Below are 26,145 nucleotides of genomic sequence, written 5' to 3'. Positions count from 1 at the left end.
AAGTTAAGGAACTCCCTTTGCTGTCAGTAGCAAAATGTTATCGGCTGCTTGGACCAGCCACTAGAGGGATACATAATCACATGTACTACTAGTGTACTACATATCGATTCAAGAAAATGGTGAAGAGAAATTATGAGAGTAACTAGGAAAGGCAAATGAAATCCCCTTCATCCAATTACCCTTGCAAAAGCCAAGGGCTCTTAACTAATAATGAATGCAACCTTAGCTATTAGGGATGAACAAACCAGTGTGGGTCAAAAGAACGGACCTGAATCTTCTCCCCACACTCAAACTGAACCTTTTTATCACATTTGGAGAAGTTTGGTTAAGACGTCCCGTAGGGACCTACCCTGCATTAGCAGCAGCATGACCGAATGGGCCCTAACTAAGACTTTTCAGTATCTGACATCTATGATTCTAACACACACACAGTTATTTTAACTTTCCTGGTATCTTTGTACATCCAGGCTCCAGCTGAGATTAAAAGTACTAAAAAACCTGTTATCATGGTATCCCCAGCACCTCTGGAAGCTGACTAACAGAAATCCGATGAGAAAATCTGTTCTCAGAAGATTTCAGCCCGAATCTGCAAACCCAAGAGGTTTGGACAGTCTGCATAATCATTGAACTATTTGAAGTTTTGTCCCAAAAAAACCCTCCAAATGTGTTGATTCAACCAGCACTGAAAAAAGATCCTTCCTTCTAGCTGTGCTGGAGACAGAGTGACGGCTGCAATACTTACTCCACGTAGTAAACGATTTTGTTGCACTTCTTATTACCTGTAATTTTACAGCATTTCAGTTTATTGCATACATAAAGGACAGATGTGCGTTGTCATTAAACTTCTTTTCGGAAATGTTGCAATAAAGATAATAAAGCGGAAGCTGTAGCCCTATGTTTAACATAAGCATAACCAGCAGCAGGTGTACTGCCGTTCGCAAGCAGCACACAGACATGCAGGTAATGAACCCTTGGTTGTCCCGGGGCTAATCACCAAGTCATGAGCAAAGCGAAACAGGAAAATACTGTGGGTGCAATCCCAGGGAGAACTGGAACTGGAGGCCCACCTGGAATGGACCCTGGGTGCAGGTCTGGGAAGGAGAAGAACTGGAACTGGATTTCTATGTTCACGTGGAACACATTTTGGGTGCAGCTCTGGGGAGGAGGAGAAGAGCTGAAACAGGATTTCTGGATACACCTGGAATGATGGACTCTGAGTACACCTATGCCAATGCCTACCAGTTGATATCAAAGGATTACAATCCAAATTTCAATGCCCCTTATTTCAGTCCTAAATTGATATTGGTGTCTCCTAAGCCTGCAGCCTTTAATTTGATTAGTGTACATTTATTAGAGAAGAAATGCCCAATCCAGAGAATTAAATCAGAGTGTTGTCTAAGCCAAAATGATGAATCCTGCCTCCTCACTGGCACCTGCTGGCTCTATTATTCTCTTTTTGGGTCTTTGTTCTACATTATGCACCTCACTGGGTGTAGGTGAGAGGAAAGGCATGCAAAGAGCTTTCTGGGTGACAACAGTAATGGGTTGCACTGCTCTGAGCTGGTGGCATTTTTACTGCAACCAGAGAATTTGGCTAATCTGAATACAATGCACATTCCCAGCTCTCCTCTAATGCCAGGGTTTTGTTTTTAGAAAAGTCTGAAGGCTGAGAAAGGTGCTCTCTCATCAGAATTCAGAGTAGCAGCCGTGTTAGTCTGTATTCGCAAAAAGAAAAGGAGTACTTGTGGCACCTTAGAGACTAACAAATTTATTTGAGCATAAGCTTTCGTGAGCTACAGCTCACTTCGTCGGATGCATTTGGTGGAAAATACAGAGGGGAGATTTATATACACACACAGAGAACATGAAACAATGGGTTTTATCATACACACTGTAAGGAGAGCGATCACTTAAGATGAGCTATCACCAGCAGCGGGGGGGGAGGGGGGAGGAGGAGGAGGAAAACCTTTCATGGTGACAAGCAAGGAAGGCTATTTCCAGCAGTTAACAAAAACATCTGAGGAACAGTGGGGGGGTGGGTGGGGGGGGGAAATAACATGGGGAAATAGTTTTACTTTGTGTAATGAGCCATCCTCTCCCAGTCTCTATTCAAGCCTAAGTTAATTATATCCCGTTTGCAAATTAATTCCAATTCAGCAGTCTCTCGTTGGAGTCTGTTTTTGAAGTTTTTTTGTTGAAGGATAGCCACTCTCAGGTCTATAATCGAGTGACCGGAGAGATTGAAGTGTTCTCCAACTGGTTTTTGAATGTTATAATTCTTGACATCTGATTTGTGTCCATTTATTCTTTTACGTAGAGACTGTCCAGTTTGACCAATGTACATGGCAGAGGGGCATTGCTGGCACATGATGTCATTCTCATCAGAATGGAGAAGTGCCTCATCCTCCATAAGATAGATCTCATTCTCAGCCCAGCTAATATAAAAATTGTGTTCACCTAGCACTGCAACTGATGTCAAACTCATAACAAATTAGAAACTGAATGACACAGCAAAGGAAACAAGTTTTAGTGTGTCTGCACCAGTCCATCCCATACCAACTTTCTTCCTCTTCTAACTGTACCAGCCCCACCCCTCCCGCATCACCTCTCCTCTTCCACTCACTGGTATGTTTGCTCCAGCCCATCCACCCATTCCATGCAGGGCTTCCCTTAGGACTTTTACTCTTTCAGCTGTGACAGACATTTGGGATTGGGAGTAAAAAGCCATTTCACATGGAATGGGAGGAAATATGCTATCCTTTTAATCTGAGGAGTTCCTTGAGTCAGCTTTAGCACAGTCTGCCCTGGTGTCACGCAGGAGAAACAGTTCCACAAGCTGGCCTGGCACTGATGAGGGGAGGGTTGGGGAAGAGTTTCCTTGAGCTATTAGGTGGTTTGAAATAAATTAAATTAAAACACCCTCCCATAAAGACAAAAGTATTTGGAACTGAGTGCTGAGAGAGAGAGAAGCTGCACTAGAACCTGGTGCTACCACTGCCCCTGGAGAATATGGATATCAAAAAGACCAGAGGTTACCCAGGAGTACATCTTCCACTATTGCCCAGTCCCAAGACCCCAAAACCTAGAGAGCTCTGGCCCAAACCTTGGATGTTCACTGTGCTCAGTGACCAGCCTTGCAACACCAAAATCCCCACCCCACTCCTGACACCTGGTCTTCCTCTCATGGAGGTCAGAAAATAGTCTTTCCCTTGACTAGTCTGTTTGGCTTCACTAATCCTGCCTTTGGCTGTATGTACTCTCTGCAGCTCCAAATAGGGTGGAGCAGAGTGTTGTCAGTAGCTACCGGTGAGGCGCTCTGCTCCGGTTCGATAACAGTCGGCTGCGTGCGTGTTCCCTCTGTGTGCTGCCCCAGCTCTGCGCGCTGCCCCAGCTCTGCGCAGATAGCTGACACAGCAGACCCCGAGAGAACCCCCAAAGACCACAGACTTTAGTAAGGTACGAAGGCACCCGACCAGGTTTATTGTCAAACGAAGCACAGTAATACTTTCCTATAGACTCTACAGGACATACTACGAATATGTGCCCCCTGGCAATTGACACAGCTCAGTCAGTGGCAGGACACTCCACTGCCCCCTAGGCTGGACAAAGATATGAGCTTCGGGACCTATTTTTATACAGTTGCAGGACAGATTACTCATCCCTACTGACGTATTGAGGTACAGCCCCTTGACTCATTAGGGTGCTGTCTCCCCCTTTGATCATATTGGTTCAAACAAACAGATCTGTCCATCATCCTGTCCTTTTGACCCTGTCTTTGGGATGCACCTGGCTTTTTCTTGTTATCTCTGTGAAGTGTCCTCGTATCGGGATGTCCAGGTGCCATCTTGGCACATGTTCCTCTTATTACTACTTATATCATTAGCGCGTGCTTTCTAGGAGCCCTTTTCTTGCCAAGTTCTGCAATTAAGGCCTGCCTCTGGCTCACAGCCCAGCTTTGCTTAGCAGTGCCTGGAATACTTTGGTTCAGGCTTTAGGCCTCAGACCAGACCTCTGATACAAGGGTTTATGTTTCAGGGCCTCTTACTACACAGAGTTCTGGTGGCCACACACCTCCCACAGCTACACACACAAGACTCCACTCAAAGTCTTGTTTTGATTAGGAATTCCTGTATCCTTTGTCACCCCCGCTCTTTCCCTCCCTCGCTCTTTCCCTCCCTCCGCTCTTTATTTGCATGCACTCACTCTGTATAAACATGATTTTGAAGCTGACTCGTAGCTACAGCAAAACACCCAGGGCATGCTGAGCCCTGGATTTGCAAAACTAAATCCCAGCTCTCAGTAACCTCATGCCAAGGATAAAGCCAGCCTCCCCTGTGGGCAATAGGAACCTCCTCTTTTGTTACTGTGTGTTAGAAGCTGTAAGACTGCTCTGAGAGAAGGGTTCCAATCCTGCAGGTCAAGGGAATTTAGGAGTGCTCAGCACCTTGAAAGTGGCATTCAGCACCTCACAGGATACTTCCTTTTGTAATGAGCCCCAGCAAAGCAGCCACAGTTCTAGTTTCTACATATCTAGGTGTTTATGCCACACTCCTCACTGTGGTAGCTGAGCTGCATGGCACTGTCAAACTCCAGTCTGCCTCTTCCCCCAGAGCAGGGACAGATGCCTCCAGCTCCTACAATGCATACAGGATATTTCATCACAACAGAAATTCACACTTAGCATCAAGATGCACGTTATGTTGATAAACCAACTGAGTGCCCCTTTGTGACTCTGCCTCAGCCAGGGATTGAGTAGTGTTACACGGCAATGGCCCCTTTCTGGGGAGTCAGAGCCTAGTCTGCCAGTGACTGCCTTAGGAAGGCCCATCTGGAAGTAACTGGCTGCCCTAGGTAATCAATTAATGATTAATTAGTACATAATAGAAGTTATCCAAGTTCAGGTGGGAGAGGCACTCCAAGGAGACAGGCATCTCCTGAGAGGCATTCCCATGAGGGCTGATCAGAAGGTGTTCTCCTGGAGCAAGGTGCCTAGAAGGAGTGCTCCTTAAGACAGAGGGCTTTCCAGGGAGCCCACCAGAGGGGGGGAGCCTGGAAAACGTGCTCCTGGTGCTAGGAGATCCCTAGAGGAAAACTGCAGTTGGCAGGAATTCAGGAGGGGCTGGTCTCAGCCTGGGGGGGGTCTCCCAGACAGTGGCTGGAAGCCCATACATGCTGCCCTGGAGAAGAGCAGCCATTGCCAGGTCTCCATGGATCCCTGACTTCGAAGGAGGACTTTACCCATGTAGTAACAAAAGACTGGGTTCCAGAGGTAAAGACCTGAACCAATAGGACCCTGCTGGTAGAGGGCCTGGATAGAGATGAGCAGTGGACTCAGATGGGACGGAGAATTAAGACTGCCTTAGTCTCAGCCAAGGTGCTGGGGTGAAGATTTTGTTTATGTTTTATGTTGGACTTTCTGTTAATAAATAAGACGCTCCAAAAAGGGGATGCTTGTTAGTATTTAAAGGTCTGTCTGAACTTCTTTATACCCTGCATGAGGGGAAATCAAGGCACAGCACACTGGGGTGTCACACCTGACCATAAGGGGACACTTCAGGATGGCCTGTCTTATAACAGAAGTTATTGAATGCTGTTTTATCCTCCTAGCTCAGTGTGTGGCCTCAGGCCTCATTTAACCATCCAAGCCATGCACTGAATACAAAAGTATTAATTTAATCAGGGGCCTTTCTATGGCTCCTGCCTCCACCCTGCACCTTCCACTTCACCCCATGCTCTGGCTCCTACAACCCCCTCTCCTCGTGTCCTCCCCACTCCCTGCATCCCAGTGTGGTAGTTTCCTCCATCTCTTCTGTATAGGTGTCAGCAGGGAGAGCATTGAAAGCAAAGGAGGGATAGTCTCTGGCATTACCCATGGTACAATCTGGACCGCTGAACAGCTGTGTCCCCTCAGTTCTCCAACCTGGAGGACCCTTTACACTGCTTTGCTATGAGAGCTACCACTCCTGGTCTGCTCTCACACAACCTCCAGCATGTAAATCACTCCCAGTTATACTGTACGAGTGCTATGGCCCGCTACTCATGAATTACACCAGCAAACTCCCAGTCTCAGACACTCCCCCAGAAATATATGTTTTGTACTGCCCAGGGATAAAATGAGATACTGCTTTACAGGGGGGTTTGTACCCCTCCTTCTGTGACTTGCACTCATTGGACAACCAGGCTTGCTCAAAGGCATCAGCCAGCGTAGCCATCTCTGCTACAGATTTTACAGATTTATCCCACAGACTATTTTTACATTGTCAGTGCATATACTCAAGAAATGTTCTTGAGTAATGAGATCAAGCAATTGGTCATAATTTTCAACACCTTTCCCTTTTGCCCATTTTCTTACTCAGTCACACATCTTATAAACATTCACTGTGACTCATGCCAGCACTCCTTTTAGATTTCTAAATTTCACCCTATACACTTCAGGAGTGATTTGAAACCTTTGTAAAACAGCTTTCTTGTATTCAAAATATATCAAAGCTTCACCAACTGGCATTTCATGAAATATACTCAAAGCTTTACCAGAAAGTTTTGCAACCAGTGTAGGGGCTTTCTTGTCCTCAGGAATCTTATGCACTTCACATCGCTTTTCAATTGTGGTGAAGTATTCCTCAATGCAATCTGGCTCTTCGTATGCAGGACACAACTTGTCCCAGCTGAGAGTTCCCTGAGTGGAGGAAGATTTTGGTGACCCTGGAATCTTTCTGTGCTTTTCTAACAGTTACGGGTTGTAATTCCTCTCCCTCTCCTCCATGGCTCGCTTCTGGGCTTCGGTGTCTTTTTCCTTTAACTACATGGCTCTCCTTTTGGTGGCTTCTTCAGCTCCAGTGCAGCAGCTAATTCTCTCTTCTTCAGCTCCAATGCAGCAGCTGCCTCTTTCAGTCTCATTTCTACCTGCCACTTTTGGAATTTGTGTTCAGTCTCTCTTTCTTCGGATTCCAATCTGGCCAGTTCTAATTTTGCAGTTGCTTTGCTGGCATTCATTTTTATACTTTTCAGTTTCTATTTCCCTCACCCAAAATAAGTAAACAGAAAACAACAAACAGCAACCTCTCTTTGACTGTTTCCAGCCACTGCATTTGAGACTCACTTAAAATCTCTATGCCAGTGCTTAAAGAGTAAATTTTACTTAGGCTAACAAGCAGTGCATAGATCCTGCCAACTATGCCACTGTGACATTGCCCAGGGTACCATCTGGACTGATGGATGGCTGTCCCCTCAATTCCCAACCTGGAGTGCCTTTTACACTGCTTGGCTGTGAGAGCAACCACTCTTGGTCTGCTCACACACAGCCTCCAGCATGTAAGTTACTCCCACTTATACTGTACGAGTACTATAGCCAGCCATTCCTGAATCATATTACAGAGTGACACCAGCAAACTCCAAGTCCCTGACTTTCTCCCAGAAATGTGTGCTTTATACTGCCCAGCACTGTCCCGGATCGTACAAGCTTTATATAAAGTCCATCATTTCATTAATAGAAAATGATATGCACAAATCCCATTATCCCAAATGAAGTTTCCCAAACACACTTCAATCCAAACAACAAAACAAAAGTATTAACTACAGAAAGATAGATTTTAAGTGATTACAAGTAATGAGGCATAAAATCATCATTGGTTACAAGACAATAAAAGTACATCGCAACTAATGCCTAACTTAACAAGATAAAGTGAATTCAAAGCAAAGGTCTCTCTCAACACGTCTCATCAGCCTTACTGGTTGAACTCCTTTCAGTCAGGAACTCTCCCTCAGTCCAATGCTTCTTCCTTTGTTCAAGTGTTGTTGATGCCATGAGTAGAGAGAAAGGAAGAGATGACTCGGGGCATTTGCTCTCTCTTCTTTATCATCATTTCTCTTGTCCAAGAATCATCTCCAGCTGAGGTTCAGGAGACAGAAAATCTGTGTGGACAGGAACCTCAAGCTGCTTCTTTGTCAAAACAGATTCTTTGCCAACACCCTCTCTCCTGTGAAAGAATGGTCGCTTTAGATGATCCATTTGATCTTGTTGACACTTGGCTGAGGTGCTGGCTAACCTTTTGTCTCTGGAGAAATAGTTTGTGACTGCCCTCCATGTTGATACATGTCTCAGGAATATCACACAGTGCAATCTTATAACTTTACATACAATATTATCCCACACATTTTATCAAGGCAATAATGATCAGCAAATCATGAGTTTTCAAATGATACCTCACATGGCATACTTTGTACAGGTTTTACTATATTCTCATAAAAGGGATGAACATAGGGGTACAGACTGTCACAGTGTTTCTGCTCTCAGTTCCTGTGCCTGGCATCAGAGCGGTCCTTGCTTCCAAGAGGACAATTGCAAGGAAAGTCCTACTCAGACCCTGTTCCCTCATGCTGAAACATGCTCAGCTGTTCTACGGGGATGGTACCGCCGCACAGACTGGTCACTCATAGTAGCTTACGGGGGATAGGGCAGGCTTAGTGCAGGTGTAATCTTTGGAGAATTTAGCTGCCAAATTCTAACCAGCCTCTACTGAGCATGTACAAACTGACATCTTTAGAGGGCTATCTCTAAGTTAGACAAATGGGGGCAAATTTTCACAAGACCAGCAAAAGGCAAATCCCTGAAACCAAGGAAACCCCTTGCTAAATTTGAAGTCCCTACCCCAAAGCATGGAGGTGACAGAGCTGCTTTGTGAAACAGTTGACTTTTTAAAAAACATGAGCAAAATTATATATTTTCCCTTAACCTTGTTCGGAGAAATGGTTGAACCATTTTAGCTGAAACTTTCCAAAAAATATTCAAATTTAGATGGACACCGGCATAGAAAATTTCAGTCCAAGTAGACAAAGTTTGGCAAAGGTATACGCAAATGAAAATATGGTTTTATATTGGGAAGTGTCTGGCAACCTTAACTACAGGAGGAGCTACGAGCTCTGCCTACAATAAACGTCCAATTCTGCTTTGAATATTACTAACCTATTTGACTCAATAACATTCTGCTGGAGTGAGTGCCACACGTTAATTATTGTATATAATGGTTTCCTTTCATTTATTATAAATGTATTCTCCCCCTCAGGGATATGCTTGCTTTCCAGTGGCTCTCTCTCCAACTTAGGTACTTACATGGCCCCCACAGTATCTGAGTATCTAGTTAATTTTAATAGATTTATTCTCACAATACCCCTGTGAGGTGGAGACATACTATTATCCCCACTTAACAAATAGGGATGTGAGGCACAGACTAAGTGTCTTGCCCAGGCTCAAAGGTTTTTGTTGGTGGAGCAGGAGTTGAACCAATGCTCCCACTGCCTAAGCTAGTACTCTATTGGCCTTCCTTCCTTTCTATTAATGACTGCTGAATATCTAAAGGCTCAGAGATCCATCCAAAAGTTCAAATGCTTATTGCAATCCCTTCACTCCACAGATTCATGAGAACAGTCCTTCTTGCACATGATTTTCAGGACTATAACAGTAGTTTGGGCTAGTTTGAGAATACCACGAGTGCAGCCTTTGCCTGGGTGTTTTGATATTTCTGATGGAAAACAGAAAACTCAGATGTGTGAGACCTTAACTAAAATCAATCACACTGAAGACCCACATTGAAACATGATTTCAGACGTCAGTCAGTTCACATTCAACATGCAGGCTGAGGTTGGTTCTTGTTTATCCAAACTGCTTTATCTTTACAGTCAAACTCCGAGGTCCTCAAGTAAAACTGAGAGGTTTCAGTGACAAATGATTCTGATAGAAGTTTTACCTGTGAAAAACCTTCAGGATTTGGTCCTCAGACAGGACACTTCTGTTTTAATTTGGCTAGTTCACCAGCATATTGCATGTGGAACAATATACTACTGTATATTATAGGGAACAACACAATCTAGCTATCAGCCTTTACCCCATGCTCTTTACTGGAGTTGCTGAACACAGGGGTATCATGTCCTGGATGACAGACACACTAGAACAGAATCGGTCTTTGCCATTTCTAAGACTAACTCCTCTATACGATCCCACCTCCTATTCCTGGAGGATCTTTCTTTACCTTCAGCAGCTATGGCACTTTGAGCCTGAAAGTGCTTTTGTCTAATTTTCAACCCCCTGCAGCAGTGGAGCCAACTGAATATTGTTACACTCCCTTCCCTCTCCCCAGGACTAAAGACTGACTAAAGTTAGCCAGGCTGTTCTTCCCAAGCGCATGTTTCAAATTCTGCCATCCATTGCCAACAGTTGATGCCAGTCATTTATTTAAAGCCCAATCCTGCCCTGGCTACATTTTGCCTTCACTGTCCTATATATCCTGTTCACCCCAACCCTGAGGTAGCTCCCCAGTTCCTTTGCTCAGTAGGGCGGGTAGCAACATTGTCCTCCACAGTGCTTGAGACACAGGCTAACTGACAGCTGGATTTACAGTCACCTTTGGGTGTCAAGGCATAAAAGTTAGAGTCATGTATTAGCAGCGTCTATTTCTGTTTGTCATGCAGGCAAAAATCATTGCATCATGATGCCATGTCCTGAGATCAAGCAGTTGTGTCAGTATGTGATGCAACCTCATGATACAGATAACATGGAGTCATCACAACATGATCCAGCCTGCAGGGCTTTGTTGTGTGAGCAGTTTTTCAGTTCCAATCCCTGTGCAATCCCTTCCCATGAGCTTCACCCTGAGCTGCAAAGTAAAACTCAGTTGAAACAGACAACTTCTGCCTGATTTGGGGTTGAAACCAATATGGCCTACACTGTTTCCATGTATAATCATTACTGCATTTCCAGACTTCAGGTCCCCTGGAGCTCACATTTCTGCAACTTATCCCCAGCTCCACACTCACCAAAAGATTTGTGACCCTTAGTTTCTAGGAGATACAATCAGCAACATTACTGAGATCTTCATGTTTCCACAGCACTGCACATACGTTCATTCATTCATTCATTCATCCATCCTCCCAGACCACTCTGACGCTGCCCCAAATTTGCCTGGTTCTGAATGTCATTACACTCATTTCACCCAACTATAGATTGGATGCCTACAGGTAGCTCTGAATTCTGACTCCTGCAAGCTAGGCTCATGACAGGGACTTGGAATCAGGAATGTCCTGTGAGTTTTATCACAGTGTTGGTCACTCCGGGGTATAACAAATTGCCACAAACAAAAACTAAGTACAAGCAGAAAGTCAGAGTTTGATCCTACCGCAATACAGTATAAGGAAGCAATGAATTTATGGTGTGGTGATTCCCTGACACAGCACTACTCAAAATGGCAGCATGCACTCGGGTGTAGGTGGGTCAGGAGTCAGGTAGGTCTCAAACCCCTGTTCAGAAAACCCAGTTTTGCAGTCATCTAACCTGGTAAAGTGTATGGGGGAAGCTTCAGGACTGACAGTATGCATAGATGATATACATGGCTGCCTAGAGTGCTGACTTATTAGGGGCCCAGTCAAACAGGGTGACTTTGAGACACCTGTTCCTTTAAGGACACACTTGCAGCACTAGGAACACCAGCAGTAGGCAGGGTGAGGCTGGGCACCAAACTGTGTAGTGCTGGCCTTGGAAGCTGTACCATTAAGAAAACATCTTGCACTTCTAAAGCCTAAAAATCCCAACTGCCCTGCAGGGAGAATTCTGTTGATCTACAGTGAGTTCCTGTTAAATAAAATCCTTCCCCTCCGCAGAGCAGGTGAATTGCAAAGCCCCAGAACTGTACAGTGCTTTACACACAGTATCTAATTAACCCCACAACCTTCATTGCAGGTGATTCAGTATCATTATCTCCAATAAAGATAGGAAAATTAAGGCACAGCGCGGGGAGTGACTTGCCCAAGGTCACACAGGACATCCATGACTGAGCTGGGAACAGAACCCAAGAGTCCTGATCCCCAAACATATGGTCTAGTCACTAGACTGTGCTGCGAAGTGGGGGAGGCCAGAGGGCAAAAACAGATGAAAGCCCTATGATTCTGCCAACAATCCAGAGCTGTGTTTCAGCAAGTGCATTTCAGCCACACTCCAGTCCTAATAGCCAAATATTACTGAGAAATTGATCTCAATAAAAAGTAACATTACCAAAGGGAAGTTCCATTTTCTTTGTTAAGTGGGCCTACTGCTATCAATTTTTTTTTATTCATCCAGCTTATTCTGAGCACGGCACCGGGCACAATACAGGGGCAAAAACAATTAATGGAACCGTCTGGGATTTGAACAGTCTATAGATCAAATGTCTTTTATTTGCTAAGCTCTGTCTCATTTGGCCTAGAATGGATGGGTTTTGGCTGCCTGCACTGGCAATAATTGTGCCTCATATATCCCCAATCAGACGCCTTTAAATGATCAGACAGAACTAGCAACAATGAGAAGAAGGTGTGGTGACATTCGTTGTACTTGAGAAATTGCTGACTGTCTCCTACAGATTTGCCCTTGGCACAGGTGAGTTTGGAGGCACCTTGTCTCTAGTGTAGTGATAACTGGGCCTAAAAATTTACCCTAATTGTGAGGTCACCTGTAGAACTGTGGGAAAGTTTATCAAGTGTCTCAATAACCTATGATAACAAATGTTGATAGGAAAAGGTGCAACAGGGAGGCAGGGCTGAATTAGTCCAAACAAAAAGGCCTACTTGTACAATTCAAGGACTGTGTTGAGATCATGTCTTGTAAACACGAAAAATGAGGGACCAGAAAATCAATCACACTGATACACATTGGTGTATCAAAAATTACATCTAACTAGTGGACAAAATAACGAGGGGATGAGCTATTTCCCCCTCACTCCTTTTTGGGGTCCTTAACATCAGAGAGACTTTAAAAGGGAAATTGGTGGATGGATGGAGGCAAGCACAATGCTGGCTCACTGGAAGATCAGAGAAGGGGAAGGAGAAGCTTCACCATCATGGCTGCCACCCTCACCGTGTCCTGGGCGCCTGGACTTCCTTTATCTAATCCTGAGATGTGCCCTGACCAGACCAGACCAGATCAGATCAGAGAAAGGGAGCCAGAGGACATTGCTACCTCCACCAGCTTCAGCTGAATCTCAACCACCACCTCGGATGAAAGACTTTGTCTCTCCCACCTCTGTCCTGTGTCCTTTCCCTTCACTACCCTTTTTCTTCTCTTTCCTATCCCTTTTTTTCTGCATTCTGTCTAATTAGAGTCTGGCTTGCCCAGCCAAGACTGCGTATTCTGCATCACTGCTGTACACCTGTAACCAGAACGAGGCAGCTAAATGAACTGTCCTAAAGAGTCGGATAGTGCTATATGTTTGCCAGGTCTCGGGGTGGGTGGCTAATCAGACCATGTGCTATGCCTGTATTTCCAGCAGTGAAGCTGCAAGTGAGAGTCAACACAAGTGACAGAAACTGCATTTTCTATCTTTCCTGGGGGGTTTTCTTCCCTTTTGTGTGTGTTTGTCGTGTTTTGTCTTTGAAGAAATGGGCTCGGACTTTAACTACAGCAGTAACAGCAGCAGCCCATCTCAACTACCTTTTTCTCTTTCCCGCAAAAAGAACAGTTATTACCATCAAAGAGACTGTCAAATAAGCGGGGTTTCCTTCTAAAAACTCTCAACAGTTAAAGTGAAAGGGAACAAGGGATTTACATTTCAAATACTTTAATCTTTTCCCCTCTTCTTCATGTATCTTTAATAAAAGGTTAAACAGATGTTTAAATGGTGTGTTTGCCATGGTAAGAAGCAGGCTGAGGTCTGTATATCAAACCCTAAGCCTTGTTTAACAGTGCTTAATGTTGGACAGTGACTGGGTCACGTTAACACCTTTAACTCTCTGGGTCCATTTATTCCATTTAAATTGATACAATACTACAGTACCCCATTGGGTGGCTCTGCCAGCAACTCAGCCATCAGTGCAGGCTGATGAAGGAGAGACACACAGACAAGGGGATACCTTGTTTGTCAACCAAGCCTGTGCTAAAGCAAAAGGATCAGCAGGACCCCAGCCTGCACCTGGGACTGCTACCAATAAGCCACCTGGAACTCATCACACACAGCCACATTTTGTGCCCCAACAGATGAAAGACAGAACTCAGAGAGGGAGAGACACTGAACTTGGGGAAAAGAAACCTCAGAACTGAGAGGAATGATCCCCACTCCTCAGGGTATCATCAGCTCAGATGAAAGTAAGATTAACTGGTCCTTGGGGCAGAGGGTGAGCGGGAAGCATCATAGAAGGAAGGCTCCCTGGTAATCTGGGTAGGGATTGGCACTATCAAACGGGAGTGGAGTTTCCTTTGTACTCAGGGTGGTGAGGACCATTGGGTAGGAGAGAGACTCAGATCCCACTAAGCCATCAAAGTGAGGAGAAGAGTCCCTGGAGCTTGGGGGCACCATCATAATAACCCAACTTTAAGTCCAGGAGCAGCACAGTCTTGTCCCCACTGAGCTCCTACACACACCCAGTTTGGTAAGCATGATCTCAAAGCACACTTGACTTACCCCGCTCACACGTTTTGCCCCAGTAGCCAGTACCAGTGCAGTCGCAGATGAAGCGGTTCCAGCCATCCTTGCAGAGAGCATTGTTCTTACATGGGTAACTATCGCACTGCTTGGTGCTGAGTCGGGTGCAGGAGGATTTGACCCCGGCAGCATTCTGCACCTCCGCCAGCTGCCGGATGTTCTTGCTCCGTCCATCGATGAACAGGTCCCGGATACAGCCTACATAGCCATAGTTCAGCATGGCCGTCCAGAGCTCTGTGGGGAGGATGAGGCCTGCCCGGTTCTCAGGTAGCCCACCTAGGTACATGTCCCCTTCCAGGTCCAAGATTTCACTCTCCCCACTGGCAGTGAATGGGGTGCGCCTGCTGTTCACTGATATGGTACCTGGGATAAGGAGGAAAAGGAAACATCAGCCAACAGCTCCACTGCCAGCGCAGGTCTACTACAGTTCCTATGGTACTTGAATGCAGGTTAACGATGATGGTTTCAGTTGTGGAGATTGACGATCCCCAGTAAAACACAGCACTGACAGAGAAAGTTTGTCCTACACTGCCCGTCCCCATCTCTTTTCCCCAGCCACAGGCTCTAAACTCTTCAAGGCAGGGACGGTGTGTCTATATGTGCTTCTACAGCACAAAGTACAGTGGGGTCCCAATCCTGATTAGGGACTCTAGGTGCTACAATAATACACATATTCAATAACATGGTCTTAATTCTCCTCCAGTCTTGTAGAAAGAGAGGGTCTTTCCAAAAAAGGCAGGAAATCATATAAAGTGCAACTGGAATTAAAAGGCTCTGTATATAATCTATAATCTATATAGGATTAAAATAAATAGCACTAATACTAATACATAGCTCTTATACAATGCTATTCATCAGCAGACCTCAATGTGTTTTACAAAGAAGGTATCATTATCCCCATTTCACAGATGGGAAAATGGTGAGACAGAGAGGTGAAGGTGAACTCCAAAAGAGAGAGTTATTATTATTATTATTTGTAGTATAGTTGCTTCTAGGCTTCAAGCTGATAGCCTCATTGTGCAAGGCACTGTACATACATATTTGAAGAGGCAGTACCTGCCATGAAGAGTTTACAATCAAGCAGACAAAGGGTACAAGGGAAAAACAGAGAAGTGTAAAGACTAACACAAGATCATCCAGTGGGTCAGCAGCAAAAATAAAAGCAGAACCCAGGTCTCTGACAGGCCAGCCCAGTGCAGTCTACAAGACCACACTGCTCCTCATTCAGGATTTCAGCTGTTTTTGAAATAGGGACACCAGCCCACCAATCTGCTTTAAACTAAGAATCAGAAACTTGTTCCATCTAGCTCTAAATCATCACATGTGATTGTCCTGTCATTAAGATACTCCGTGTCCCCAGAAGGGACTGTCTATGCTTTAAGATTAATTCCAGATCACTGCATTCTTTATCCTACACCCCTAGGAGGGGGCAGGGGAGTTTGGTTAATAGAGTTTGCTCTGAGAAAATGCAGTCACGTACATATGCCTTCCCCCCCCTTAAGCTGTAATACGCATCTTCCTGAACAGAGAATAGGATGCAAACAGGGCATTTCACGTGTGTGATGTTCTGTGTAACTTAAGGATAATGTCAGAGGCAGCAGAGTGTTTGAGGCAATAGAAGCGTTACAAATTAAAGGCTCACAGAGAACTAGGGTTGTTTGATGAACCACGTTGTTTAAGTAAATTGCACCACCACAGACATTTTCCACTTTGTATGGCAAGAACACAATATGACTATATATGCAAAGGCAGCACATCACAGAGCAGCAAGGTCACAGTCCCTCTCCATCTGGCTCTGCTGCCAGTGCACTTGGAAGGTTGTGTTCATGTTGTGGACAGTACACCGTATTACCAAAAAGAGAGTCAAGAGAAGGGTAACTGAAATGATCAAGGGGCTGGAGAGTCTGACTTATGGGAAAAGGTTAAAAGATCAGATGAAACCTGACTAGCTTGGCCAATCAGCCACAGAGGGGGAGACATAATACAGTCTGCAAATACCGAAAAGGTGAAAATACCAAGGAAGGAGAGGAAATAACAAGGCTAAAGATGTAAAGCAAGAAAGAAGAGGATGAAATTAAGAAAGGAAGTATGTATCTAGGCTGAGTAATAAGCTAAGCTTCTTGATTGTGAGATGCATTAGGCTCTACAACAGTCTCCCTATGAAAGTGACACAAGTCCCATTACATGGCACTTTTAAGACCAGACTGGAAAAGCCACTGGAGGGACCAATCCAGCACTGGACCTAGGGAGAAGGGACCAGATGAGCTAGTAAATCTTTTCCATCTCCAATATCTACAATTCTGGGAAGACAGAACAAACCTCTACCTCAGAAATCAGAAGGGCTCTTCTGCCTCATTTCTGACCCCTCAAGGGCCTCAACTGGGGGGGCCTGGGTAAGTGAGTGGGAGGGCCCAAAAAGGCAGCAACCAGTGAAGGCAGAGCCAGTATGGGAAACAGTACACTGATGCAACCGGACATCCAGTCTGCCAGGAAGGCTTTCAGAGTCAGCAGGGGTGGGATAACATGTGCTCTGTAGCTCAGAATTGGCTGAAAATGTTCTCTTGTAATGAGGTGCAGCATTTCCCAGCTAGAAAGGGTGACAGATTTCATGGACAGTACCAGTAGGAGGCTGCCCTGGGGATAGAAAGGTTACAGGATACGGGAGCGGATGCTAGGCATCCAAGTCTGAGCTGTCAGCTCTTGTCAGCATACATTGCAAATACAGCTTTGGTTGCGTTGGCAGCCAGCACCAACTGAAGCACATGCAGAGCCAAAGGGGACTGGAGATGCCAGAGGTTATGTGAGCAGGACAACTGCCCTGCTTCCCAGCAGCCCCTTTCCTACTCTTGTACCTAGTGGTTGGGAGAACTTGCACCTTTACAGGTGATTCTGCTTAGCTCAGCAGAGCTCAAAGCTTGGGAGAACTGGAAGAAAGGAAAAGAAAGAACCTAATGAGGATGGGGTACCTTATGAATGAGATACAGAACGTCCAGTTCACTGGCTCAAATCTAGCCCAGATCAAAACCAGTTTTCAGTTATTAAAGTCTAATGGTTACTGGATGACCTATGTGAAATGAGTCTGTTGTTTCCCAGTCCAATTTCTAACAGGCGGATGTCCACGTCACAAAAAGCACAGGACCTGTTGGCAATCAGCAGAATAGCCAGGGACTGAACAAACCATGGAGACTGAATTCCCTTCTCTTCCCTAGCAGAGGCCCCTGAAGGTTTAATGGTCAATGCACACTAAAGGGGTGACATGAGGGAACTCTCAGTGCTGGTGCTCCTGTTACCTTGGCAGAAAGGACATCAGAGGGCAGGGCTCTCAATCCAGCACTTTTCACCAGCACAAATTCAGTTAAAAAAAGAAAAGAACAAATCTGTTCACTGTTGTTCAACAAAGCACATTTAATTTGAAGTCTGTTATCTCTGATCAGGTTTCAGGCAATCAATAAACCTTTCTGCTGAGCAGCAAACAGGTCAATCCTGCAATCTGCCTCCTTGGGGAGCTCAGGTGACTTCTCCTAGGGGTAATGTCAATCTCAGCAATCATTGTGCACCAAAATGTGCCCCTCTCAGGTTGGATTTTAACAAGCTGTTTCAACCAGGACTTTGCTTTTTCATTTTTTTCTTCTTACTCTGGAGCTCTTTGTCCCAGGACCAGGTATGCTCCACGTGAGCAAGCAAAACTGTAGGCAGTAATGAAGGCTACTAATTGAGTTTATCCTTGCAAGTTAATTAGATTCCAGCAAATCTACAGAAATCATTTATTTATTTACGTCTTCATTTGTAAAATGCTCCTGTCGATGTCGCTAGGTGCTAATGGAATTCAATAACATACATTAAAACCTAGATAGGCTCAATGTCAAACACAAAGAAACTCCTTTAAACTATCACAGAAATGACTAGCTCTTCAGACAAAGGCCTGGATAAAGAGAGAGGCTGTGCAGTAGTCCCTAAAAGTCAGCTCTTTTGAAAAAATCAGGGGAAGCAAATTCCCTCTGCTGAGAACACTCTGTTGCAAGCCCCAAGAAGCACAAATCTAGAACCTTTATATTTCAGAGATCACAGGTCAAATCCCAGACCTAACTGCAAATGTAGGCAAAATTCCCTTTACAGCAACATATGGCCAGATATTCAACTCCTGATGGTCTAGGACAGGGGTCAGCAACCTTTCAAAAGTGAGGTGCCGAGTCTTCATTTATTCACTCTAATTTAAGGTTTCGCGTGCCAGTAATACATTTTAACATTTTTAGAAGGTCTCTTTCTATAAGTCTATAATATATAACTAAACTATTGTTGTATGTAAAGTAAATAAGGTTTTTACAATGTTTAAGAAGCTTCATTTAAAATTAAATTAAAATGCAGAGCCCCTGAGACTGGTGGCCAGAACCCGGGCAGTGTGAGTGCCACTGAAAATCAGCTTGCGTGCCACCTTTGGCATGCGTACCATAGGTTGCCTACCCCTGGTCTAGGAGAAGTTTGAGCACAACTGTTCACATATTCACAAGGATCAAATTGTAAATATGATTATTTAACTTCTTAATTTATTTTGGAGCACAACCGTGAGTATATGTTTGCTTGCTCTACAACATCAGAAACAAAGAAAATACCTTTGAAGACTAGATAATATGGTGACAGGCATAGTATAAATTATATGTTAGTTGAAATTCTAAAAGTGAGAAGCAGCAAAGAGGACTCAACCAGATATAGAAAGACTCAGAGAAGCACTTTCACTCTGAGAAATACTTTGGAAAGGGAGAGCCTAGCTAGGAATAAAGGAAGAATCCTTATTCAAACAGTGATCTGCAAGAACATCAAAGGAAACAAGAGAATAGGGCAGTGATTGGCCAACTCCTCTCTCTCCCTTGGCCTGACAAAATTTTCCACTAGTTTGGAAGTTTCTTCCTGTTAATTGTGTTACCTAGTCTCCCCAGACCCTACATAGACCCAGGAGAGGGTGCTAATATTGGGTCAGATCCTGAAGGTCTTACTCAGTTTCTACTCAGCACTTATTTATTCCCAGTGAAGTGAATGGGTGTTAGTTGGAATAAAAAACAAGTAATAAAATTCATTATGTACTTGACTCCAAGGCTTGGCCCTCCACTATGATGATGAACGTGATTACTGAACTAGGTGCAGATTAAATAGAGTTAAAGAGTAAGATGCTGAAGGGTTGCTTATAAAGGCTTCTTCCGTGGGGCTATTCTAAAGCTCACGTTGAATACTTCATACACTTCTGACTCTTTGAAATGTCTCCTATTCTGCTAGGTGAATTTCTTTAAGTAACACTGAGTTCTTGCAGGAAAGCAACTCCCTTCTAGGAGTAAGAATTTTAAAGGACCAGGATTTTATGCTCCCCCCACCAGAGGAGAAAGATGAACCTATTTAAGATTTTATGCTCCTACCTGATCTGCCATCTCGCTGGATATCAACATGATACCACTCTCCATCATTGGCTTTCTTCTGGGTGGCTTTCACCTTGATGGTGCCGGAGCCCATATCAAGCAGCAAGTAGAGGTTCCCATCCAGCAGCTCCACTGCAAAGAAGTCTACCTTGGTGTTCTTTTGGCTCCTGGCATCCTTCCTCTCCTGGGGTTTGCCATGGGTGAAGAGAATCAGGCCATTGGGCTCAGTGGTGCGGAAGTCGAAGGAGATGGAGCCCATCCGCTTAGTATTCCACTTAGGCAGACTGATGTAGGCCTCTGGAGTCTCAAAGCTGATGGGATCCAGCGTGGCCACATTCTCACATGTGAATTTCACCTCCCCGTAGATCTTCATCTTGGTGTCACTGATCCTCGCCAAGCGAGACAGCTCCAGACGGATGTCGTTATTCTTATAAACAACCTGTCCGAGACAAAGATATACACTATACATCAATTCTGCAACCAATACAATGCCTACCAATCCCTACCAAGTGTGGGAGAGAAGCACTCAAAATGCTTTGGGGAGTGGGGATGAGACCTTGGGAGAATCTTACATGGTGACAGAGAGGGAGGACAGGGCTAGGATGGTGGCTGGAAATAACAATTGGTGTGCTATAAATACCATAAATCAGAACAGCAGAAGAGAACAATTACTGGAGGTCAGGAAGCACCATAAGCCCACCACAGATCCCACTGCATATGCTGCCATTGAGGATCTAGTACATAATATACAATCTGCGGCTGGAACCATGATGCTTCATTTATATAGACCCCACTATAAAAACACACGACAGAGTGTACCCTTAGTATTCACATACACAAGCTCTGTAGGAAAATCTGTACCACCACTGCAGTTTCTTTAGTACCCTCATAAGGTCAGTTAAACATTGGAGTGGGAGTGCTAAAATTTCACTTACATTACAGGTGCTAGGAAATATTGGTGAGTGTACCATGGATCCTGAACAGCCATAAGCTTCCCCCACAAAAGCAAACAAACAAAACTAGCCCTAACTTTTTTCTCATCAAGAAATCTTAAAACACTCTGTCAGTCACAAAACCTTACAACAGGTTTGTTCTGCTATCCCAGAGGCTGACATCCAGCCAGAGGGGGATCTCAAGTAAACTAGAGACCCCTATTTCTAGAACCAGAAAGACATAACTGAGTCACTATGGAAAAGGAAAAGAGGAAAGCCACGTTGGCTTATAGTATCAGGAAGATCAATCTGCAACTCAAACATAAAAGGATAACAGTAGGAGGGACAGGTTGATAAAATTCTAAAGTAGAGAAACCAGGAATAATTTAAAAAAGGAGAAATCTGTACCCACTTAGGATTCCACAGCTTTCACTAGGCTTCATGCAGTACCCCCTTGGAGCTTTATAATGGCATTCGAGATACAGCTCAGATCTCCCTGCTCCAAGAGAACAAACCCCTGCCTCTTTAGCTAAAAGAGACACTTAAGGGAAGATAGGTTTCAGAGTAGCAGCTGTGTTAGTCTGTATTCGCAAAAAGAAAAGGAGTACTTGTGGCACCCTAGAGACTAACAAATTTATTTGAGCATAAGCTTTCGTGAGCTACAGCTCACTTCATTGGATGCATTCAGTGGAAAGCTTATGCTCAAATAAATTTGTTAGTCTCCAAGGTGCCACAAGTACTCTCTTCTTTTTGATGGAAGATGGTTTTTAAGGGCCTATGACACACTCAAGTAGTTCTGATTCCAACCAGTAGAGGGCAGTAGTGACACATATATGTGGGCCACTTCCTTACAATATTCCTAATTATAACACTCTGCATCTTCAAAGTTCTTTACAAATACTAATGAATTAATATCCAAAAGGGGAATGCAATTTATTTGTTAAAAGTTTACAGATAAAATATATCCTTAGATGATGCCATCTCTAAACCTCGAATTTAATGATTGTGTCACAACCTCAGCACTCTCTGTCATTTCTGTAGACTGGCTGTGTGTCATTGGCATATATGACAGTAGAGACCAAAACCTTATTTCTAATGTCTACCCTCTGTAAACCTGCTAAAAAACACATTTTATGCACTAATTTTATGACACAAAAGTGACACTTGCTACCACTTCAAAAGGCAAATACAACTATTTATGACCATTTTTACTTCTTTGTGAGCTACGCGGAAGGACTTGAGGTTAGACTAGATGATCCTTGTGGTTTCTTCTAACCCTATGATTCTATGACTGAAAGGGTTGTTTTGTTTGGTTAGCTTTTGTTTAAATGGGGAACGACTCAGCTTTTCTTTCACCTTAGAAATTCATGCACTGTTTTTCCTCAAAGATTCTGTGGACAACTAGAGAAATAATAGGGGTAGGACATCACAACTGAAAGGAGAGAGAGAAACTCTCTTTGTGGAAGATTCACAACACTTTGCCCCTTCAACTGAGAGCTGAGAAAGCTCCCCCTCCAGTTCTCTGGACCTCCAAGGAACCTTCTGCAGGCTCAACATGCACAAGAGATCTCCTATAACTGCAGAGCTCAGTTAAGAGAGTTTAAACCACGTGATAGATTACTTTTACTATTACCCAGAGTCTGAATTTTTAGCCCACTGGCAAGGGCCCTTCAAGGTAATTAGAAAGGTGAGCCCCATCAATTATAAAAATTTAGCAACCAGAAACAAAAGAAAACACTCAAATTTATCATATAAACTTTTAAAGGCCTAGAAGGCCAAGGAGGGATTTTCATTGACTCCTTCCTCTCCCCTGCCCAAACCAGAACCCCACACACTGATGGAAATAATCTGCACACCTGTAAAGATGGGGGAAGCCTTACACTGTGAACAGAGGACACAAGTCCAGGAACTAGTGGACTTGTTCTCCACCATCTTCTTGTCCACTCCAGGAAAGACCCATCATACTAAAACAGCACCAGGACAAAAAGTGAGGGGAAACCCTTGGCCCCGCACTGGGAAAAGGTGGGACATAGGCTATCAGGAGCTTCAAGAAATGTTAGCCCTGGTCTACACTAGGCGTTGAGGTCGAATTTAGCAGCGTTAAATCGATGTAACCCTGCACCCGTCCACATGACGAAGCCCTTTTTTTCGACTTAAAGGGCTCTTAAAATCGATTTCCTTACTCCACCCCCAACAAGGGGATTAGCGCTGAAATCGGTTTTGTTGGGTCGAATTTGGGGTACTGTGGACGCAATTAGATGGTATTGGCCTCCGGGAGCTATCCCAGAGTGCTCCATTGTGACCGCTTTGGACTGCGCTCTCAACTCAGATGCACTGACCAGGTAGACAGGAAAAGGCCCATGAACTTTTGAATTTCAACTTCCTGTTTGGCCAGTGTGGCAAGCTGCAGGTGACCATGCAGAGCTCATCAGCAGAGGTGACCATGATGGAGTCCCAGAATCGCAAAAGAGCTCCAGCGTGGACTGAATGGGAGCTACGGGATGTGATCGCTGTATGGGGAGAGGAATCCGTGCTATCAGAACTACGTTCCAGTTTTCAAAATGCCAAAACATTTGTCAATCTCTCAGGGCATGAAGGACAGAGGCCATAACAGGGACCCGAAGCAGTGCCGCATGAAACTTGAGGAGCTGAGGCAGGCCTACCAGAAAACCAGAGAGGCAAACGGCCGCTCCGGGTCAGAGCCCAAAACATTCCGCTTCTATGATAAGCTGCATGCCATTTTGGGGGTTCAGCCACCACTACCCCAGCCGTGTTGTTTGACTCCTTCAATTGAGATGGAGGCAACATGGAAGCAGGTTTTGGGGACGAGGAAAACGATGATGAGGAGGCTGTAGGTAGCTCACAGCAAACAAGCGGAGAAACCGGTTTTCCCGACAGCCAGGAACTTTTTCTCACCCTGGACCTGGAGCCAGTACCCCCCGAAACCACCCAAGGCTGCCTCCCGGATCCACCAGGCAGAGAAGGGACCTCTGGTGAGTGTACCTTTTAAAATACTATAAAAGGTTTAAAAGCCAGCATGTTTAATGATTAATTTGCCCTGGCATTCGTGGCTCTCCTGGATATACTCCCAAAGCCTTTGCAAAAGGTGTCTGGGGAGGGCAGCCTTATTCCATCCACCATGGTAGGACACTTTACCACTCCAGGACAATAGCACGTACTCGGGAATCATTGTAGAACAAAGTATTGCAGTGTATGTTTGCTGGCGTTCAAACAACATCCGTTCTTTATCTCTCTGTGTTATCCTCAGGAGAGTGATATCATTCATGGTCACCTGGTTGAAATAGGGTGCTTTTCTTAAGGGGACAGTCAGAGGTACCCGTTTCTACTGGGCTGTTTGGCTATGGCTGAACAGAAATGTTCCCCGCTGTTAGCCACGGGGGCTGGGGGGGGAGGCAAAATGCGACCTTGGAACAAAAGCACATGTGCTATGTATGTAATTTTAACAGCAAGGTTTACCGTGAAAGAGAGTGTACCCATTGTTCTATAAAAATGTGTCTTTTTAAATACCACTGTCCCTTTTTTTTTCCTCCACCAGCTGCATGTGTTTCAAGGATCACAGTATCTTCTCCTTCCCAGAGACTAGCGAAGATTAGAAGATGAAAAAATGCACTCGCGATGAAATGTTATGAGCTCATGCTGTCCTCCCACACTGACAGAGCACAGATAAATGCATGGAGGCAGACAATGTCAAAGTGCAGGAAAGCAAAAATGACCAGGAGGAGAGGTGGCGAGCTAAAGAGTAAGTGGCGGGCTGAAGAGAGGGCTGAAGCTGAAAGGTGGCAGCAGCGTGATGAGAGGAGGCAGGATGCAATGCTGAGGCTGCTGGAAGATCAAGCTAATATGCTCCAGCCTATGGTTGAGCTGCAGGAAAGGCAACAGGAGCACAGACCGCTGCTACAGCCCCTGTGTAACCAACCGCCCTCCTCCCCAAGTTCCATAGCCTCCTCACCCAGATGCCCAAGAACGCGGTGGGGGGGCCTCCAGCCACCCAACCACTCCACCCCAGAGGATTGCCCAAGTAACAGAAGGCTGGCATTCAATAAGTTTTAAACTTTTAAAGTGCTGTGTGGCCTTGTCCTTCCCTCCTCCACCACCCCTCCTGGGCTACCTTGGTAATTATCCCATTTTTGTGATGAATTAATAAAGAATGCATGAATGTGAAGCAATGACTTTATTGCCTCTGCAAGCAGTGATCGAAGGGAGGTGGGGAGGGTGATAAGCTTACAGGGAAGTAGAGTGAACCAAGGGGCGGGGGATTTCATCAAGGAGAAACAAACAGAACTTTCTCACCATAGCCTGGCCAGTCATGAAACTGGTTTTCAAGGCTTCTCTGATGCGCACTGCACCCTCCTGTGCTCTTCTAACCGCCCTGGTGTCTGGCTGTGCATAACCAGCAGCCAGGCGATTTGCCTCAACTTCCCACCCCGCCATAAACGTCTCCCCCTTACTCTCACAGATGTTGTGGAGCGCACAGCAAGCAGTAATACAGTGGGAATATTGGTTTCGCTGAGGTCTAACCAAGTCAGTAAACTGCGCCCGTGCACTTTTAAACGTCCAAATGCACATTCTACCACCATTCTGCACTTGTTCAGCCTGTAGTTGAACAGCTCCTGACTACTCTCCAGATTGCCTATGTATGGCTTCATGAGCCATGGCATTAAGGGGTAGGCGGGGTCCCCAAGGATAACTATAGGCATTTCAACATCCCCAACGGTTATTTTCTGGTCTGGGAATGAAGTCCCTTCCTGCAGCTTTTGAAACAGACCAGAGTTCCTGAAGACGCGAGCGTTATGTACCTTTCCCAGCCATCCCATGTTGATGTTGGTGAAACGTCCCTTGTGATCCACCAGTGCTTGCAGCACTATTGAAAAGTACCCCTTGAGGTTTATGTACTCGCTGGCTTGGTGCTCCGGTGCCAAGACAGGGATATGGGTTCCATCTATGGCCCCACCACAGTTAGGGAATCCCATTGCAGCAAAGCCATCCACTATGACCTGCACATTTCCCAGGATCACTACCCTTGATAGCAGCAGATCTTTGATTGCGTTGGCTACTTGCATCACAGCAGCCCCCACAGTAGATTTGCTCACTCCAAATTGATTCCCGACTGACCGGTAGCTGTCTGGCATTGCAAGCTTCCACAGGGCTATTGCAACTTGCTTCTCAACTGTGAGGGCTGCTCTCATCTTGGTATTCTTGCGCCTCAGGGCAGGGGAAAGCAAATCACAAAGTTCCATGAAAGTGCCCTTACGCTTGCGAAAGTTTCGCAGCCACTGGGAATCGTCCCAGACCCGCAACACTATGCGGTCCAACCAGTCTGTGCTTGTTTCCCGAGCCCAGAATCGGCGT

At 45.1% G+C, this 26,145-nt stretch overlaps 1 protein-coding gene across 2 annotated transcripts in view; it reads right to left on the bottom strand.

The window, feature by feature from the left end:
* The window catches only part of NRXN3 (neurexin 3), a 1,462,434-nt gene that overhangs the window by 935,199 nt on the left and 501,090 nt on the right, over window positions 1-26,145 (bottom strand). For both annotated transcript variants that reach the window (XM_043516016.1, XM_043516015.1), the window contains 2 exons: window positions 19,844-20,282; window positions 14,418-14,801 (listed from right to left, as the gene is read on the bottom strand). In XM_043516016.1, the coding sequence (XP_043371951.1) occupies window positions 14,418-14,801; window positions 19,844-20,282 (823 nt within the window). The remainder of the gene's footprint in view (window positions 1-14,417; window positions 14,802-19,843; window positions 20,283-26,145) is intronic.

The sequence above is a fragment of the Dermochelys coriacea genome, chromosome 6 (genome assembly GCF_009764565.3).
Source record: "Dermochelys coriacea isolate rDerCor1 chromosome 6, rDerCor1.pri.v4, whole genome shotgun sequence".
Lineage (NCBI taxonomy): Eukaryota > Metazoa > Chordata > Testudines > Dermochelyidae > Dermochelys > Dermochelys coriacea.
The sequence above is the reverse complement of the archived record's forward strand: the minus strand, read 5'-3'. Positions and strand labels throughout refer to the sequence as shown.